Below are 22,236 nucleotides of genomic sequence, written 5' to 3'. Positions count from 1 at the left end.
ACTTACCCCAAAGATACAGATGTAGTGAAAAGAAGGGCCATCTGTACCCTAATGTTCATAGCAGCAATGGCCACAGTCACCAAACTGTGGAAAGAACCAAGATGCCCTTCAATGGACGAATGGATAAGGAAGATGTGGTCCATATACACGATGGAGTATTATGCCTCCATCAGAAAGGATGAATACCCAACTTTTGTATCAACATGGCTGGGACTGGAATAGATTATGTTGAGTGAAATAAGTCAAGCAGAGAGAGTCAATTATCATATGGTTTCACTTATTTATGGAGCATAACAAATAACATGGAGGACAAGGGGAAATGGAGAGGAGAAGGGAGTTGAGGGAAATTGGAGGGGGAGATGAACCATGGGAGACTATGGACTCTGAAAAATAATCTGAGCGTTTTGAAGGGGTGGGGATTGGGAGATTCAGGGAGGCTGGCGGTGGGTATTATGGAGGGCATGTATTGCATGGAGCAGTGGGTGTGGTGCATAAACAATGAATTCTGTTACACTGAAAAGAAGTTAAATTTAAAAAAAGCCTACTGTTCATTTCAGCTTAAATCTAGTTTCCTTTTAATAAATTTACATTAAAAATCATTAAATTTAGGGGCACTTGGGTGGCTCAGTGGGTTGAAGCCTCTGCCTTTGGCTCAGGTCATGATCCCAGGGTCCTGGGATCAAGCCCCGCATTGGGCTCTCTGCTCAGTGGGGAGTCTGCTTCCTTCTCTCTCTTTCTGCCTGCCTCTCTGCCTACTTGTGATTTGTCAAATAAATAAATAAATAAATAAAATCTTTTAAAAAATCATTAAATTTTAATCTACGGTTATAATTTTATCCAGTATAACTGGCATTTTATTTTAAGAACATAATCATGATACCAACCTTGGTTTCTGTGATTTTCTTTTGGATTGCATCCATTGTGTAGGGAGCCTCCTTCCACGACTCAAGCTTGGCTCTGGCCTTTCCCAACACCTGCTCAGCCTCTTCTTTAGCTTCTAGCCATTGTGTTGAATCCTTTAACATTTCATTCAACTGCTGTCTCCGGTTCTGAAGGTGTTCCTGTACTTCATCCCACTGACTCTGAATTCTTTCAACTGGAATAGAAGGAAAAATGAATATATAGGAGTAAATGTTAGCCTGGAGAAGACCTTTGAAACTTAACCTTCAAAGATGATCTCACTTTTCACATTATTTATTTAAAAAATTCTTCATTGTGTTACAGATAGGATAATGGACAATAGAATTCCTCACTTTTTCCAATGGCAAACATGAAGTTATCTTCCTTAAGGTAACCTAGAATATCAGTTGTGTGTACAAAAATTTAACTCTCTCTATTCTCAATCCCCTGAGCCAAATATGAAAATCTTTTAGAAAGGTCTTAGAGCAGACTGGCTGAATCCCTCTGCCCTTACTGCTTCAGTCCCCAACAACCTGACTTCTGATACTATCACTGGCAGTTCATTCCTTGAAGGATTTGCAGTGCCACAAAGAATTCATTTTGCCACCTAAGTTGCAGGCTGGATATACCAGGGAATCGATGATTCCTGCCACCCCACCTCCCAGGAGCAGCCTATAACCAAGGATTGATGGTATATATTGGGGTATGAATATTTAAGCCTTACTCACTTCCCTACTGATATTTCCCTCAATTGCCAAAGAAACCACATGCTCTGGTCTTCTTCTGGGGCAACCCAAGAGCAGATAGGCCTACTGTAAATTTTTTATAACAATATCTAAGAATTCATACTCATTATATTCTGTAAGTAAGACAGGATTATACTGTCTTTTTTTGTATCTTTTTTTGGTATCATTGTGAGTCAAAGATGGAGATGTTCTATAAATTCTGCTCTGAAGTACTTTATTTTATATTAAAAATAAACATGACCACATTGTTTTTATCTTTTAAGGACCACATTATCTTTTCTTTAAGTTAATTTCATAAAATAGAAAAAATGTCATGGAAAATAAGTAATAAACCCGCTATCAACTTTATCCCTTAAGCAAAACCTGACATTCTAGATTTTTCTTGAGGTCTCAATGAATACCATGTATAATTGGTTACTAATTTCTCTCACATAGGACTCCTACCCACTTTTCACATATTCTCACTGCAAAGCTCTATCATTATTTTGCCTACATGTTTGCAGTAGACTTTATAGCCCCCTGTCTCAAGTCTCTGTTTTGTAATGCAACCTCCACACTACAGAGAGAGTAACAATGAACATAAATCTGAGCATCCCACTCCTTCATTTAAACCCTTCAATGTCTCCCCACTGTCCTCTGGAGTATCTTAGCTTGACATACATTTTCCTCTGATCTGGCCTGGATAATCTGAAAGATTTATTTATAAAGGAATAAGTTACAACATAACCCGGGTGTAGGAAAATCACCAAAGAGAACACAAGAAATTGGGCCTTGCAGCAGTAGAGCTGTTACTATAGCTAGTACCAGATAATCAGGGGAGGGAAAAGTAGCCAGAAGCTGAGAATCACAAGGAGAATCAACCTTGAGAAGCTCAGTAACCTTTCGCCAAGGGACACCATTGGCCTGAGGCAACTCCACTAGGAAGAACCAGGAGAATAAATATCCTGATCTCACTTTGTCCTCTCTCTCTCCTACCAGATCTCTCCTTGTGGGTAAACCAACTGGAAGCCAGAGGGCAAGTGAGCCCAGTGATGACACAGATCAGCACCTCGGAGTAGAGAACAAAGAAGAAAAGGACGAAGAGGGGGCTATGGATAGACAAATAAAATGTACACAGCACAATACTGTAAAATCATGCTGCATGATGTAAATTTAGTCCTTCCTCATTGACCCTATTGTTGCCCCCATAAAGTTAAGAGTTAAAGAAGTACTTGAGATTTTCTGAAAATAAGGATGAAAACTAGACAAACCCTAGAAGACTAGTGGTTGTGACATGAAATCAAGAATCTGGTACCTAAAATAGGTAAAACCAGGTGAGTGGCACTCATCATAAATGACTGTTTTGGGGAGTTCATTTCTGTTTGGGTGCTTGCTTGGTATTGCAAAACCAGTCAGCATATTATATTCCAACTTGGGTTAACACGTGAACCTCTGCTTAAATGTCAGTCTCTCTCTATATTCTTTGAGCACACTTCTTTTTTGTTTGTTTCATTGTTGTTATTGCCCCACAGGGTAGTATGGCATCTATTTTAGGTAAGATTTACAGTTATTAATTAGTCTTCTATTTAATCTTTAGTTCACAAAATTAATAGTATAAATGCTGTTAGAAGAAAGCTGTTTAAAATGTCTTTACATATTCTAAAATAATTCCCCATCAGTCATAGAAATAACTGATATTCCAATTACATACCATTTTTTCAACTTGTCATGGCCAGTTACTTTATTCTGCATAGTTGGTACCTTTTTTCTTGGCCCATTTTTATATACTACATGTATATGAAAATAATAAAATTGGCTTTCCTTAAAAAAATCTCTGATCCCAATTTGCTTTTGCATTAATCAGTCTTGATAGTGACATTTTATTATGCTAGCAAACTTTTTTGATATAAATATGGTAAGCCATTTGCATTCATGCCGGTGAATATTTCCTACATCTTATAGTTCATAGGGTAGACATAATCTTTATATTTAAGAAGTCCATCATAGGAGAAAAAATTAAGACAGTTCTTCCTATTATGTGAGTATGTGTCTCTTCACTATGGCAAGAGGAGGAAACTTTCATAGCCCAGATCATTATTTCAGACAAATATACAATTTGAGTGCTTGTTCAGTCAGAATGATAAAAGTATTCATCCCAAAGGGGTCATGTGTATGTAATGTAGCAAGGAAAACTGGTTCATTGGTGTATGTATCCCACTAGGGGTGTGCTTTCTCATCCTTGACCTTCAACTGTACATGATCATCAGATAATATTTAACTAAATACAATTACAGGCTACAGACTCACTCAACAATCCATCTACCCCTCCCAGCACACCTACCTGTCAATCCATTCATCTAGCCTGCCAGTCACCATTTTATTTACCATCTACTAGATAACCAGGCATTATGCTTAGCAGTGGGGAAACAAAGGAGTCAAGACAGATTCCCTTCTTTCTGGTTGGTGCCTGTCAGATAAAAGCGTCATTCAGTATCTACCCAAAGAATAAAGGATGAACAACATTTCAGGGAAAAGGTAATGAATTCCATTTTGGACCTATTCAGTGGGAGGTTTTGAGGATCGTCTACATAGGATGATCATTTTAGTCACTTGGACTGAAGGGGTAATGGTATAGCTGTGTATTTGGGGGAGAGAGAGAAATTCAGGGTTAGAAATTACTACAGAGAAGTAATGAAAATCTCAATGAGTTCTCACTGACATGGTATGTAGATTGAACAGAACATAAGGGTAAGATGAAGTCCTAGAAAATACAACACATAAAGACAGAATGAAGCAAAAGTAGCTAATAAGATGAATGAATAGCTAGCAAAGTAGGAGGAATGCCTGGAAAATGTACTTTCATAAAAACATGGGCAAGAAAGAATTGCAAAAACCCAAAAGTGGTTAATACTTTTTAAAAAAGATGGGACGCCTGGGTGGCTCAGTTGGTTGGACGACTGCCTTCGGCTCAGGTCATGATCCTGGAGTCCCGGGATTGAGTCCCGCATCGGGCTCCCGGCTCCACGGGGAGTCTGTTTCTCTCTCTGACCTTCTCCTCACTCATGCTCTCTCTCACTGTCTCTCTCTCTCAAAAAAAAAAATCTATAAAAAAGATTTTATTTATTTATTTGACAGACAGAGATCACAAGTAGGAAGAGAGGCAGGCATAGAGAGAGGGAGGGAGGCAGGCTCCCTGCTGAGCAGAGAGCCCGATGTGGGGCTTGATCCCAGGACCCTGGGATCATGACCTGAGCCAAAGGCAGAGGCTTTAACTCACTGAGCCACCCAGGTGCCCCTGGTTAATACTTTGAAAAGCCATAAATGTCATGCCAGATAACAAAAGCCATAATAATTAACATTTATTTGAATATCTACACTGCTTAAAACTCTGTTTTAAGTTCTGTATGAGTGTTAATTAATTTAATCATTATGATGATCTTATGAGGTGGTTATCATTGTTTATGCTGCTGCTGTTGCTACTTCTCATTGAACAGAGGAAGAAATAGATTGCATTAATGAATTGACATAAGGTCATACAGATAGTGAGTGGGAGAGCTAACACTTGGACCCAAATAGTCAGACTCCCCAAAGCCCATGCCAAAAGTTCCATTGGATTTGACCACATGGAATTCCCTCAGGACCATACAAAAGATAATCTTAGTGGAGTGGTGGAAATCTTACTATAAGGAATTGACAAATGAATCAGCCAATGATAAATGAGGGTTGGAAGATAATTACCCTTTGTGGATGACAACTGTGAGGTGCATTTTTCACTGCCTCCCAGAGTTACTCATCAGGGTTGAACTCCAGTTGCCCATACCAATAACCTGATTGATAATTGGCTCAATTATTGGCTTCTTTCCCTGTTTTGCTGTGTCACTCTCTTACTGACATTTCATGGGATCACCTTACAAATAAAACACTTTCACTCAAATCATTGTTTCAAGGTCATCCTTCTGGGGGAAGCTAGTCTAAGTTAGATTTTTATTCATTTAATTAAAAAAAACCCTTAGTGCACAGCCCAGTGCTTGGTGCCTGGCATACTTTCAGTAACTGTCTGTCAAATGAATTGTACATGTGGACTATTTTAATTATCCATACTTCCTTTTTATAATGATGTAAAAATGCCACTTTCAAAGTTAACTCTTGCTCAGGACCTCGAGTCTTTCTTCTTTAAATGGAGTCACTGTCTCTTCATTGCATTTCAAGTTTACATAAATTGAACACTGGTTTAAGAATTATGCTCATCATCACTTGTCATCAGGGAAGTTCAACTCAAAACTACAAAGAGCACCTCACACCTACCAGAATGGTGAAAATCAACAGCACAAGAAGCAACAGGTGTTGGTGAGGATGCAGAGAAAAAGGAACCCTCATGCACTGTTGGTGGGAATGCAAAGTGGTATGACCACTCTGGAAAACAGTACAGAGTTCCTCAAAAAATTAAAATTAGAACTCCCTTATGACCCAGCAATGGCACTGATGGGTATTTACCCAAAGGATACAAAAGCATTAATTCAAAGGGATACATACACCCTTATGTTTATAGCAGCATTACTTACAATAGGCAAACTATGGAAGCAGCCTAAGTGTCCATTGACTGATGAATGGACAAAGAAGAGGTGAGATCGATCGATCGATCGATCGATCTATCTATCTATCTATCTATCTATAGATATATATCACTCAGCCATAAAAAAATAATGAAATCTTGCCATTTGCAATGACATGGATGGATATAGAGAGTATAATGCTAAGCTAAATAAGTCAAGAAAGACAAATACCATATGACTTCACTCATACGTGGAATTTAAGGAATGGAAAAAACAAGCAAAAGGGGAAAAAACAAGAGAGACAGAGAGACAAAGCAAGAAACAGACAATAAAGGACAATCTGACAGTTACTGGAGGGGAAGGGTTGGGGGGAATAGGTGAAACAGGTGATGGAGATTAAGGTGTACCCTTGTGATGAGCACTAGGTATTCTATGGAAGTGTTGAATTACTATATTGTACACCTGAAACTAATATAACACTGTATACTAGCTAACTGGAATTAAAATAAATACTTAAAAAAAGAATTGCATATTTCCCTCTTTATTTTCCATGATCTCTATTTTAAGCAAAATAATTTTTTTCTGGGCACCCTTTGTTTCTGATTTAATGTCTCTGCATCAGCCATATTTTTCATTAGAGAACATCTTCAATATCATATTTACTAGTAGAATATTCTCATATGATTAAAAAGATCCATAAATTAAAAGGTATGTTGGTATGTGAGGGGAATTCTTGTGAGCCAAAAATAATTCATGATCTTTCTTTCTCTAATATTCTTAAAATAGACCGTGGATCAAAGAGAATCTGTTGGCATGTCTTTTTGCCTCAGTATGTCCTTTTTAATTAAATCTAGATGGTGTAATATAGAAGAGTATATGTATATATCAGATAAGGATTTTTTTCTTTATCTTTGAACTGTTTATTGTTTTGGATTTTGTTTTCTTTTCCTTGCCCTTCCTTCACATTTGTTTTCTTGCCTTTGAATAGCTAAAATTAACTTTCCCTAATTTCCTTTTTTTCAAAAATTGTGTTATGTTAGTCACCATATAGTATTCAGATAAGGATATTTTTATGGGTATTTTCAAATCTTAAAACATACAGAAGTTAATAACATTCAGTTAAAACATTCAGAAGTTAATAACAACAATAAAATACTATATTGTTATTAATATAAGTACAAAGAGATGAATACTAGAAAGACAGTAAACAGATGTATCGACCCTTGTGAAATAAATACCCATATGTGAGAATATATTTTGCAGAGCAGAAATTATGGAGAGATTATTTCCTTTACAAAAGAATTCACCATAAGATTTCTTTAAATAGTCAACTTGTCAGGTATATTTAAAATATTTGACTGGTGTTCCAGTCCCCGGTACTAAATTGGAAGCTTCCCCTAACTGGAAACTACCCAAATTCCCCTCTACTGGAAAATGGATAAATACACTGTGGTATATTTACCAATATAATACTACCTAGCAACAAGAATAAAATATCTACAACTTAGACAATAGTATATATTAACCTTACAAACATAATGTTGAGTGAAAGAAGCCAGACAAAAATAAGGGCATACTGTTTTATTTCACTTATATAATATATAAAAAGAGGAAAAAGAAAGATGACTGCAGAAGTCAGGATAATGGTTATCCTCGTGGGACTGGTAGTCACTGAAAGAGACATGACAGATGCTTCAGAGTTCTGGATATTATTCTGTTTCTTGATTTGAGGGGTGTTTACACAGTTGTATTTAGTTTGTGCAAACCCACCAAGCTAAACATTTATAACATGTGCCTTTTCCCTTATGTATATTGTACTCCAATAAACATTTAATGAAGTATGATTTGACTTGTAAAATGTATTGTGCATACAACATTGGAGAATTCATCTTTTCAAAAGGGCTGCAACCTGTGAAATAAGCATCACTGGCAGATATTAATGACAATAAGAGATGCAATGATTTTGTTAAGGATACATGCAATTTAGGTCTTAGATTGGTGTGATAAAGAACATCTCAGAAATACTCATTGGCCAATGAACCAGACTAGACTCACAGAAACAGATCAGCACATAGAGACTAATGAAGCCGCTATTTGGTTATTTAACTACAGAAACAAAGCACTGCAATTGAATGATATAGCTGTCCTAAGAGCAGACCCTGCAGGAGCATACACAGAAGAAAACTTCAGAAGTGTGATATATATTCCACTTTGTCAAGGAATGAAAGTAAACATAAAATCTGCAGATCATCAAAGAGAAGCTGTTGTTTTGGAGCTGGGCCATTGTGGTAGCTGGACATCATATGGACCTGCTAATTGTCCATGCCTGGGCCAACAATTCAAACTACAGAATTTCATCACACTTGCAACACTGCACCCAGAATATTATTGATAGACCAAAGATATATTATGGCAGTGTACTTGGTCACTAGAGCCCATACTGTTAGATTTACATTTATACCAGATTCATCTGACATGCAAAAGTGAAATAATAATAAAATATATGCATATAAACTCAGACAATCTATGCATGTTGGTAATTGAAGAGCTACCCAAATGTGTGCATTTCTCCTTTCAAAGGGCCATCATGGAAAGCTTCTCAATTGGTTTGTCCAGTAAGTAGATGCTGGATAAAGAAGGGAAATAAATAACCAATGCTAAGACTCACGATGACAGACTGGGACTCAGCATGTGTCTTGATTTACAGATCTCTAGAAGTGTCAAATTGGAAACTCAGCATTCATGTCAAGAACCACAATACCGCAGAGAAAGAAACAGTTCAGTTGATTGAGTACTAACCAATCTTTCACTTCATGTTTTTAAGCTAGCTATGTTTGATTATCAATACACATTCTTGACTGATATAAATTCCCACAACATCTCTCCTAGGGAAAAATGTTATTTACAAAAACGAAATGATTGTCTTTTTGAATATACATTGCTACAGAACAAAGAGCAGCTCTGTTGCAATTTCTGCACTGAATTTATAGTCAGAGAATTAGAAGTTACTGTGACTAAGTTTTAGAAAGAAACCTTGACTAGCAGTTAGTAATGGGTTATAGCCTTAGATTTGTGATGAAATTTAACTTGCAAAAGATACTTCACCACAACTTCAATTTCCTCAACTGCAAAACTGAAATAATGATGGTTGTACAACCAAAGAAGTGTTGTGAAGATAAAATTCAAATAAGAGCATAGAGGACAATAATGAACCAAGGTGTTCCTGCTTTTCCGGACAGAGACCAAACAATGGATTATAGTCATCAGCAAATATTTGTGATCTGCTTGGTGGCGCACACTGTGGATCTCAATGATTGCACAGGGTACTTTAATAATCCATGTAGAAGATACCAAACTGGTAGAGTGGATTCGCAGGCAAATGGGTCACAAATGGGTAAAGAATGGCAGAGATTTAACTATGGGCAACTGTAAGGAAAATGATTCCAATGGGAGTTAAGATAATGAGTTGTGATAGTTAAAGATGGGAAAGAGATGTGGGAATCGCAACAGACTGGTCCCTGAGGCTAAAATGTCAACAAAATGTTAGGGGGTAATCAAGAAGGGAACTAAAAAAAAAAGGAATAAAGAAACCACCATTATCCTACTCTTGTACTAAGTTAGGGTACATCTCTGCCTTGAGGAATGTGAGCATACTTCGTGTTTGATATTCAAAGACTTGTAAGAAACCAAGGTAAGTAAAAATAATAATGACCAAAATTATAGGGAATATTAAGATTTGTTTCATGTACTTCCACATGGCATTCAAACATGGTTCTTTAGAAGACTTATAGTTAAGTTCTGCAAAGAATTTCAACTTAAACCCATTAAGAAGAGGGAGAAACAAACACACTAACCCTGAAGTCAAATGTATCTAGTGTGAATAGACACTTGTTGTATTTAGGAACAGGACATGAGGAATGTGGCTGCTATATAAACATGGGGAAAAAATGTCATTTCAGACCAACAAGCTGGAAAGGGAAGGGAGTTATAGGCATGTTATTAAATCCTAGCCACTATGACTAATTTGAATTTCTGTTCCTTTTCTAAGTCCTAAAAAGCTAGAATTCAGGAACAGCCAAACTTTATGTTTAAACTCATGGAAGACAGACCTAGTGTAAATGACCAAGTTAAAAATATTTTATAATATTAGCCTAACATTTAGGGTTAGTTTGAACATGGCAAAAATCAGTAATAATGTTATTTCACTACTAGTTTACTCTCTATAAAATGAGGATAACAATAACAAGAAGATTAATAATCTATTAAGATTAAGGAAATAATAAACACAAAGCACTGAGCAGCATGTCTGGCCCTTGCTCTCTATTATAGGGATGAAGAGAGAGACAACCATGTACTTTCATAATACCAATGAGATTCTCAGATTTTTAAAAAAGATTTTATTTATTTATTTGTCAGAGAGAAAGAGAGAGAGCACAAGCAGAGGGAACAGCAGGCAGAGGGAGAAGCAGGCTCCCCACCGAGCAAGGAGCCCAATGTGGGACTCGATCCTAGGACCCTGGGATCATGACCTGAGCCAAAGGCAGATGACTAACCGACTGAGCCACCTATGCATCCTGAAGTTCTCAGATTTTGAGACATAAAGCAAAAGTGAGCAGACTGGATGATCCCTGAAGTTCTTACAAGCTCTAACAGTCTGTGAAATACATGTTTCTTGATGTTTCTGTCAGAGCTAGAGGCTCACCTTACAAGGTTATTAGGAAGAACTCAGTTCAGTGATTGGATGAGCAGAGAGAACATCTACAGCCATATGTCATTCCCCTGGATGGGCCATTGGTATGATTCAGCTTGATGATCTTAAATTCAGCCACGTTAAAATTCAGTTAAAATAAAATCAAGCCAACCTAAAAAAAAAAAAAGGTTCCTTTCTCTGGAAAAACTTTTTAAGTGAGGTAAAACTGATATACAACATGAGTTTCAGGTGTACAACACAATAATTCAATATTTGTACATATTGTGAAACGATCACCTTAATAAATCTAGTTAACATCCAAAAGTTCTTTCCTTTCTGGGGTGATAGTATTTTTCTGTATCTTGATAGAGGCATATGTCACACTAGTGTATCCATCATCAACATTCACTGAATGGGACACATAAAACTTGTGCATTTAACTATGCAAATTTTGCCACAAGAAAACAAACAACTATAAATGAATATTGAGCTCTAATTAATGATATGCATGTTGAAGTGTTTTGGGGCAAAGGGTACTGATGTTTTCAAACTTAGAAATGCATCAAAAAGTGTGTGTGGGGGGGTGAGGATTGATGGGAGGATAAAGGAATGAAGTGGTACAGCAGACTCCAGATGGTAAGTTCATGGGTATTCAATGTAGGGTTCCTTCAGCTTTTCTGTGTATTTGAATTTTTCAGAATAAAATTTTAGATAAGATGCTCTCTCACAGCAAGCATGAAGCAGCATATTATTCAGGCAGCTTTCCAAGTCACTAAGACCACTTTTCAATTAAGAATAATACCATGTGTAGAATATGTAAGTCTAAAAGATAGTAAATAGCATTTTTAGAGTGGAAATGATGAAACATTTTGCTGAAAGTCACATCCAATGTATATGGTGAGGAGCTAGAAGTGGAATTCAGGCGGATCTCTTAATTTCATAATCAACAGACTGTCAGATACCATATTACGTCATTTAAAGTATGCTACACATTCTAACAGAGAAAAGGAGTCCTCTGAAAAAAAGCTCATTCTCCTATTGTGATTATAAACCATAGGTAAATGAGTGCTGATGCCCACTCTGAACTGAGTTAAGGTCAAAGGAGGATTGCATTTTGCCACCAGCTGGAGAGTCACAGATTATGAGAAAATACCAATATCCAGTCATAATGAAACATGTAAGCTATTTAAATATTAATTTTAAAAGGATATGTTGAAATGTGGTATTATTTGATCATTAAAATGAATTTTAAAAATGGCCTCCTTTGGCAGGGGGCACCTATTGGTTGAGATGAAAGCCCGATGGTGGGGAAAAAAGCTTGACCTACAAGCTACCTACCTTCAGTGTATAATCGTAGGCCACTCACAAGACAGAAGAGATCTATCAAGGTGTGATAGTGACACAGTATATCACTGGATGACCCATCTGTCCCACTGGGCCCAGCTGTCAACTAATTAAGTGCCAAATGTAGCAAATAAAGTACTAACAACTCAAAAGGGGTCAGCAAGAGTTCACTAAAATAGAGTAAAGGGGACCATTACAATTCCAGCACCATGGATTTATTACTGTGTCACTGGCATACAATGCACACAGCAAAACCCATTCATCACTGTACATTTCCATATCAAAACTGAAGCATTTGTTGGAATGAGAAAAATTTCAAAAAGATGTAGACTAAAAAAGGCATTTTTTCTCCCTGAACACACATTGAATTTCATCTCTACACCTTGTCACTCAAACTTTTATTTGACAAGCGCAGAAAATGCAAGTTATACTTGTGAAGCAAAGAGGGCTCACTTCTCTCTTTACAAGCACATGCCACAGTACAGTCATTCAAGTTTAGGAATAAAAATAAATATAAAACAATTCTTTGAAAAAAACACTGGGCTATGAAGCAAAATGCCAGATCCTATCCATTGGAGGACTAGTCTATTTCTCATCTGCCTTATGTCCTCTCTAAAGGTATGAGTGTCTCTCTCCTACCCATGCCTAATTACCTCCCTATACTCAGTCTGCCAATTTCTTCTGCCTCCTAAAAGAAGTGGTTCAATTTTTCACCCACCCTGTATCTTCAAACTCGGTCCAGAACCTCATCTAAAAAGAAAACAACAAACAAATGAGTTTTGTTTTTGGCCCTAACACCACATCTGGCCAACCTGATGTCTTCCCTCAGAGGAGAATGGTTTATGCAGGCACTACTGAGGGCATGGCCTGTGTACCAGCAGTATCCGCATTACCTGTGAGCTTGCATGAAATGCAGTATCTTGGGCTTCCACTTGAAACCTAAGTGATCAGATTCTACATGTTTAAGCCAGATTCCAGGGGTGATTTGTGTGCACATTAAAGTTTGAGAAGCACTAGTCAATACGCACTATTTCCACTTTCACACTTCAGGTTCCTTTTTTAGTCACTACATTTTGACTCTTGCTACTGCAATTGTAGATAATAGCTGAAATTGAAATTGCCATTGGAATTGTTGTAGATAGTAGTTATGACATTCAAGTCACTACCAAGTTAGAGATTCTGAAGTCTTTATTTTGGCAGACCTCCCTTCAGTACTTGTCCTCATTGATAAGACCTCCTTGAAACCTTCTTTCAATCAACATGGCGTGGAATCTACTCCACCTTTCTGGCTGATTCCTTATCCTCCTCAGCTCATCTCTTAAATGTCACTATTCCCTACAAGTCTCTTTTTGATCTTTTCTTCTTATCACTGGATGTTTTCTCTCCCTGGTGAGTTCATCTCCTTACATCACTTCATTTACCACCTTTACAGTGATCATAGTCAAACTCCCTCCCAAACTCCATATCCTCAGAGTCAAGCATCTACTAAATCCCTTTTAAATAAGCAGTGTATCTAAAACTTGATCACATCATCTTCACCCTTCTCCCCCAGTCACTGACACACATCTGTGCCTCCACCTAGTCATTCAAAGAGAAACATACAAATCATCCCTGATTTCTCTTTCTTCCTTATCCTTTAGCCAAGATACCAAGTCATTCATTCAATCTCCTTAATTGCCCTTCTAACCTCTCTATCATCCAGCTGTCACTTCCCCAGACTGTTTTTAATTAAAAGCCTCTGACACAATCTCTTATTTACTGAATCATAACCTTGTCTGCACAATTGAATCAACCAGGGTGCTTTGAAAAATAACAATGTCTCTGCCCTAATCCCAAAGCTTTTTATGTCATTGGTTTGGGGTGGAGTCCAGGCACTGGCATTTTTTAAAAGCCCCTGCTGCCCCTAGTGATTCTAATGTTCAGCTAGGACTAAAAAGCACTGCTCCAACACTGGCCTTCTGCCCTCCATGTTAATCTTCAGCACTTTTGTCATAGAAGACTTTTGAAGATGGAAAATCAGAGTCTGTCATCATTTATTAAATTGTTCTAACGTCACCCTTTCACTGCTCTCAGAATATAATGCAAATTCCCTACCTTACTTGTAAGACCTTTTCCAGCTTCTCGACTTCTACCGCCTGTTGGAACCTTAGAGTCTAGCCTTACAGCTACATACAAGTCTGCTACACGTGTGATGTGACCCACGTCCCACATACATCTGTACGCAGATTATTCTCTACCCTCATCCACTCACAACAGTTTGCTCGGAAGCCACTGTCATTTGTCATTTTTTCCTGACTATTCTTTTCCGCTCCACCAAGCCTTGTTTCTTGGGTTTGGGTGGGGGACCCCGCAACATGGTTTCTAGAGCACCTGGTTCTTATCTCTGCACATAGCAATTACACTACTGGGCAATTATCTGTTTTTTTTTTTTGTTTGTTTTGTTTTGTTTTTTGTCTGTCCTACCCACTGAAGTCTAATCAGCACTGTAAGGTACCGATTTCAAGAGAGGAAATGTATTTTTAAATTCAGGGTTCAGCCCAAGTTTGGCACATAGCAAGGTAGAAATAAATGTGTGGAAAGGACAAACACAACACTTACAACATAAATGAGAATTTCTGCACTACTGCAAAAGCAAAATTGTCACCAATATATAAACAAACAATACATACATTTAGGCAATGTTATGAAAATAAAGTCCATGTTCAAAGTTTTTCAGACTTTGTGAGAGTGAGACTTCTGTACTAAAGGGAAAAGAGGAACTGAGTTATTGAAGTATAGTCTCAGCTGATCCCTTTCAAATACCTCTCAAGAAAAGCAAAATGTAAAATCAAAAATAAATAAAGATCACTCAATTCTGGTTCATTTAATGTATATCCTGTTAAATACAGGATCAGTGATTATAAAGTACTTTTTAGACTAGAGTAGTAGTAGTAGTATAGACTGAAAGGCCGAAATGTAAGTGCACGAAGACTCAAATTGCCCTTCTCAGGCCTCATTTTGAGATAATCTTTGCTTATTTAAACCGCGATAACTCATAAATGTTACAGCAAATAATGTGAAATATGGGGGAGATGAAAAATAACTCTTCCTATTCTAACAATCCCAATTCAAATGACAAAATAGTTTCACAGGAAATATGTAAATTGGCTTTGAACATTAGAATGGCAATTCCTAAAATGGTACAGCAGCTCTTAAAACGAAATGCTTGAGTTTATAAGAAACAACAACAACAAATCTGTATACGATCCACTATTTCCATTTACCTCTGGGAAAATCATAAGTATACATCCGGAGAAGAAAAACCCAAGAGAGAGAAAATACCTTGGTGAAACATATAGCTAAGAAATACAGGAACAGAACAGTGTAATTGCTTTAATTTTAGAAGGAAATCTTCTTAAATAGAATTTCCATAGTAAAAGAAGAAATAGAGGAATTTTAAATGAGGTAATCTATGTGAAAGTGCTTTATAAACCGCAAAGCTTCAGCAAACATTAGGTACTATTATTATTTTTTTAAAAATGAGATATAGCAGAGCACTGTGCCTGCACTATTCACAGCAAAGAAACATATTCCTTTATAAACATAAAATGGACGCCTTTTAATAAAAACAAAAAGAAAGGCATACAAACATTGCCAGAACTGGATATCACACAAGATTATACTTTTGTTCTGGTAAGTTCTTATAAAGAGCCATTTGATTGTATGATATGAATTTATTTTTATACATTTATTCATTTATTTATCCCTTTGTCTATCCATTCATTCCTACAAACTTTTTCTTCATAATCTATTATGTGCTTGAGATTAAGTTAGTGTGTATTCAAAACCAAAGCTGTATAAAGGAGTAATACATATTTTATAAGTAAACTGCCTTTTTTAACATTCACATGCATTTGGAATCTGTGTCTTTATGACAGAATCCACTTATTTGAATGTATCATCCATCAGAAAGAAATAAAGAGGAGATTTTCATAGCTCCCACTGGCCTTTTGAATTATGGTAAGGATTCTGCTCTTTAGTCTCTGTGCAGTGGGAACCCACTGAAAAGGTTGCATGCAAAGAAGTGACACATCTTATCTGGGTGTGAAAAGATTAGTCAGGCTGTCAATTAGAGGATAGATTGGGGGAGGGGCAGGAAAAGATGCAGAAAAATAGAGCAACAAGCTAGGACAGGTGTCCAGGCATAGCCTGATGGTCATCGGTAGACTGAAAGATAAGAATAAATTAGTAAAATATTTAGAAGATTAAATGTACAGGACTTTGCCTAAACTCTTCCTTCTGTATAGAATGCATTGCGTGGTACATGACAGGTACTTCATGTACCTACCTTTGAGGGGAAATGAATGGGATTATATTAACCTTGCAATTCTTTCAGAGGGTCTCAGAGGATCTGACCCTGTCATGGAATGGCTTTTCTCCCTCCCAGAAAAAGATGGAACTAATAGACTTTAACCATGGTGACTGTTTTTTAACAAGGTATGCCTAGGTCACTGTGCCTCTTCTACAATATAGGCTACCTGTAATGTCTGCAGAGTCTTTCCTTCAAGACACTTCACTGAGAAATCTTATTTGCTTGAATTTTCTTTTTTTGGCTTTACTTTGAGTCGTTTGCAGATAAATAAGAGAGAGAGAGCAATTCCCTTTTGTATCACAAAATGGTGAAAAAAAACTTGCTGGTGGGCATCAACATGGATCTGCAATTTTACTTTAAATGTGAGTTCTTAATAATCCCCAGAGAAAAAGTAAAGTACATAGTTTGCCATATGGAATGCATCAACCAGGTGAGAGGTCAGAGGTGTCACCATGAGAGGTTCCATTCACATAGTGAGGAACAAATGAAACCTGGAGTGTAAGGAACAAAGGCATAGTCTTGGGAGAAAGGCAGACAAAGGGCGGGAAAATGAGATGAGGGATTTGGGAAAGGTTACGTTGTCCCTATGTCCAAGGCAAAGGCTCCAGGGTTGCACCATGAGAGGTGGTCTTTAGACAAGGAAATTGAACCTCTTGGGTAATCACGATAGCTTCATGGAAGTCTTTAGAACATAGGCCAGAGGAGATTAGATAGAAAAGGAAATGACAGAAATGTTTACAGAATTCACTTTGGCAATTAAAGAAGCAAAATCAGACAGGAAACTTAAGGGATGTGAGCTGCCTCACTGTATGAGCCAAGATTTAGAAGGAGTAGGGAATAAGAAAGTAGATGGTTAGGCAAAATATAGGAAGCCAAGTTAGCTAATGAGTAGGAAATTTCCACTTGAAACTGAATTTATGATACAAAAGAACTGTTAAAATGAAAAATTTTATAAAATGACTCGATGAGAAGATTCCACTCATCAACCGCCAGGGTAAAATACAGATTTGTATCCCATCATTCCATATTTATACTCTTAATCTGATTTTTAGAAGGAGCTTATTACTGATGAAATCTCTATTTTCTTTTCCCTGAATTCTGCCATCCTTCCGGGTTTTTTTTTAAACCATTTCTACCCAAACTACTCCCCTACTCTCTTTCACTCTCTTAGACTTAATCATCATTCCCCTTGGCTCCATTCAGATTCTTCCATTTTCCTATATTCCAGAGTCCACTTGAAAGCACTATGTGTAACTGGTGTCAATGGGAATTTCCAGCTTGGAACAAACTTATCATTATGTGAGTCCCCATAGGAAAAACTAATGTTGACTCCAATGACAAGGAGGTTCTCATCCATTTTTCTTGTCTGATGAGCAGATACACTACTGTTCTTGAAAACTAGGAATAATCATGCTATGAAACAGCAGAAAGCACATACACTGACTAATATGTTAGCTGCAAATTTGTATACTGATGTTCTCAGTCTGAATACAGCTTAGGTAAGAGATCAATCCTTAGGCATTTTCGTACACACAGATAAAATATGTTCAGTTTTCCTAAGATACGTGTTAGCAAGGGGTTCAGAATAAAGTCAGTATAGTCATTTTCCCCAAACAAAAGACATGTGATGAAACTGCCATGCTGCCAGTTCCAGTGGTTTCACTGACCTTCTCATGTCGTTGCTTCATTTTTTTGCATCTTTTTATTTTTTCTATACTTAATCTCTGTCTCTTGCTGCTTAATAAGCTAGCTGTCTTTGGGAACATAATGAAAGGGTGGTTTTTTTTTGTTTGTTTTGTTTTGTTTTTGCCTTCCCTGAGTCCAAACTTTCCTAAATAGCTGCTTCATTACTCTATTCACTTTGAACATTAAAAAAACTAAAACAAAAAGAAAAACCAAAGCTGAAACAGGTAATGGGAGAGGTTCATGAAAATCTCTATCCAGGACATCATCATCCTAATTGGTATATTACCTGCTGTGCTGAATAATTCTCCCACTCATCTTAGGGGTTTTTTTTTGTGTGTGTATGTAGTTTTGTTTTGTTTTGAAGCCTTAAAAATGAAAACTTCTTTGTGATGAAAACTAACCAACAATGAGAAAATGCTATAGGGTTTTAAAAAATAGCTTCAGCAATGATCCCAGAAGCCTCAGAGGCCTCTGTATAATTGTCAGACTGGAGAAAATGATCCACAAGGGACCACGTGTTTGCAAGGTTTTTGTTCGCATTTTACCAAACACAGCATGACTCTGAATTCAGGATGCTAAGCTCACATCTCTCCTCAATTGTCTCTGAAAGAAAACTAAAGAAATCAACCATGATTAAAAGAAAAGACCTACACAGACGTAGATGGTGGAAAAGATATAAAGTTCAGGGAAAAGTCTCATGAAAGTTGTTCTAACTTGTGTTCCAAAGTTATATGTTCCTGACGATGGGCAAGAAAGGCAAATTCTTACATACTTACAATTATCTAAAAATGTCCCATCATTAATATTATTCCTAAAAATAGATAAATGCTTATATTTCAGGTTCCTGAAAAAAATTGAGTAACATTAAGTACGTGCATTTACACATTGCTTTTGAAACACATGAAGTCTATTGAAAAAAAAAAAAAAAGTACTTACTCTGTTCCTACCTCAAATCTCCTGAACCAGAATCTTCAGGATCTTAGGCAAGCACATGTGTTCACAAGACAGACTACAGTGCCCCAAGGAGATGAAGGTTTGTTCTTGAGGAACAAAAATTCTTACTATCTATAAGTGTTACAATTGTTTGTGACTCTCCAAAGGGCCACAATATAAACAGACTACAGAGCATATTTGTGGGATTAAGCTGATTAGAAAACAAGAAGTCTAAAAGGGCTTCTTAGAAGTTAATGATGAAGAAAAGGTTGAGAAACTATACCAGTGTAATATATTTTAAAATTCTTTCTGCACATAAAACATGTAATTTATTGAATGTAATTGGGAAAACACAGATAGACAGAAAGACAAAAAATTGAGTTCACTTGTATTTCCCCAAGTTGACAGATGTTAAACATTTAGAGGTATAACCTCCAGTTATCATTTGTCTTGCTGGCTTTTCTTTCTTTTTCTTTTGTGCAAAATTAGGCTCACATGACATAAATAATTTTGCATCCTACTTTTGCACACTTAGCCATTAATGATGCAATCACTCATTCCTTATGCCAATTAAATACCATTTAAAATGAATTCTAATAAACACTGTGATCCTTTAACGACAAACTTACTCCAAACATTAAATGTTTATATTTTTTAAAAAGACTTTATTTATTTATTTGACACACAGAGAGAGAGAGAGATCACAAGTAGGCAGAGAGGTAGGCAGAGAGAGAGGGGGAAGCAGGCTCCCTGCTGAGCAGAGAGCCCGATGTGGGGCTGATCCCAGGACCCTGAGATTATGACCTGAGCTGAAGGCAGAGGCTTAACCCACTGAGCCAGCCAGGTGACCCTAAATGTATATCTTTATAGTATTAGGTAGAATTAGTATTAGTGTAGTAATAGAAAGTATGAATTTTTAGATTGATCACTTTCCTGTGATAAATAACCAAATTACAAACTTAAAATAAGGCTATCTGCCAATGTGGTAACCAGATTCACTGTTCAATTCTTCTATCTCTGTGCCAACAATGTCATTTTACCTCTCATTCTGTGTCACTGTTTCTGTTTGTCTGTCTCTCTTTTGAGGCTGTTTTTCAAATCAAAACTTCTGGAATGTCTTCTTATGAGTGTTATTTCTACCTATGCAGCTCTAAAGACAGTGAAATCAAGGAATGAGTACAGAGTGCAAAGAGTTTGTGACTAAGCCATAATGACAGTGTCTTTAAGGACAGGGCACCTTCATTTTTACTTAATGCTCATTTGATTCTTCACCTTGAATTGTTTATGGGGCAATTGTACTTTTCTTACTGTAATTACCAACTATAAATTAATTTAGGGAAAATAACTAAAGATTGAGAAAGAATTGAAACCTTTTCCTTTATTTATCTGGTTCAGGGGGTAGCTTTTATGTTAAAACCCTGTGCTGAGCTGTAGAGTGCTCTCTCTCTCTCTCTCTCTCTCTGTGTGTGTGTGTGTGTGAGAGAGAGAGAGAGAGACAGAGAGATTGAGAGAAGGAGGGAAGGTGGGAGGGAGGAACATTTGCATTCAGAGTCCTACTTCATTCAAGTTTATCATACTATTTTCAACTGAAAGCAAATTCTTCATGCTTCTAAACTATGTTTTTAAGAGTGTGTGTATTTCTTTGAAGTTTTAAACAACACACTTTTCTTACTATTTATATGTACACGTATCTATTTCTAGTTTATGTAGATGTCTATACAGCTCATCTATCAATCTCTACCTCTCTATGTACACAAGTTCAGAGAGGCTCTGAGTCCTACCATCCTAGAAATTCAGAAAAAGCCAGAAAAAAAGATTTTCTTCTGAAATAAAAATTAGAAAAAAAACCCTGATAGATGATATTAGCCATCTGAAAAAGAACCCAGCTGAGCTTTGGATAACTTCTTAAAATGCAGATTCCCAGGGCCCTTTTTATATCCTATCATGTCAGAATTTCTTGGGGTACGTGTCCAGGACTTGCCACTAGGGCTAGAAATCTTTGCACAGAGTTGTTTTGTCAGGGTTTTGGTGAGGAAGTACCCCAGTTCCATCAAGTGAAGAATGAGTAGAAATGTGAAGCGAATGTGAAGCTCCAATTATTGGTTTACATGTACACAGCATACCTGAGTTTTGTGCTGCCTGTAACAGAGCGGGGGAAAGGGCAAAGTCAGTCTGTGTATGTAATGGGGGAAGACCTGTTGCATGGAATCTGGAAGCAAAGCCAGGAAGGAAGTACTTGCTATTATGCCCTGGGTACCATCTGAGAGAAATGCTCTATTTCTCTAGTTCTATTTTAGAAATCACCTAGGATAGTAAAGGTGGGGCATTTTATCTAGCTTCTCTCACGTAATGAACCATCCTTCAAAAAATACCTTACTACCCTTCCTCCAATTCTTTCATCACCACCAAATCTTGCAATCTCTATTTTGGTCTTCTTTGTGTGCCCTCATTTGGGAGGGCACCCTGAGCAACTTATCATTATTAATTTTTCTGATAGGTTTATGTTGTATTATAAAATCATAATTTTAAATTTATTATTTCATCTCTCAAATGATTTATAAACCAATATCTTGTCAGTTTGTGAAGCATGGATCAGTGCCCTAGGCCCTGATCTACTAAACTATTAAATCTCAGAATCTACTAAACTATTAAAATCTAGTTGTTGGCTATGCAAAGCTGAGGACCAGACTTTAGATCTATGAAAACATACCATACATGCAATACAAACCCTATCAGTGACCTCCTTATAAGGATCTTCCTGAAATGATTTACATACTTAATGTTTAAAAAATTTCACACAGTGGATAATGAAAAACTAATCCAGAAACCCGCAGGAAGAATGTGTATATTAAGATCAATTTCAAGTCCATGATATACATATCACTTTTTTATTTGGTTGTAACTATATTCTGAACTTTCAGTCTTTTTAAAAAGATTTTATTTATTTAAGAGAGAGAGAAAGAGACAGAGAGAGAGAGAGATGGAGCACTGGCAGGAGGAGGGGCAGAGGAAGAGGGAAAAGAAGACTCCCCACTGAGCTAGGAGCCTTCCATG

General features: G+C 37.0%; 1 protein-coding gene across 1 annotated transcript in view; it reads right to left on the bottom strand.

Moving 5' to 3' along the window:
• DMD (dystrophin) overlaps window positions 1-22,236 on the bottom strand; it is a 2,124,834-nt gene that overhangs the window by 552,566 nt on the left and 1,550,032 nt on the right. Inside the window, 1 exon segment of the mRNA XM_047715765.1 lies at window positions 885-1,096. Coding sequence (XP_047571721.1) covers window positions 885-1,096 — 212 coding nt within the window.

This window comes from Lutra lutra, chromosome X, assembly GCF_902655055.1.
Source record: "Lutra lutra chromosome X, mLutLut1.2, whole genome shotgun sequence".
NCBI classification, from domain to species: Eukaryota; Metazoa; Chordata; class Mammalia; order Carnivora; family Mustelidae; genus Lutra; species Lutra lutra.
Note: the sequence above shows the minus strand (reverse complement) of the source record. Positions and strands in the feature narration are given on the sequence as shown.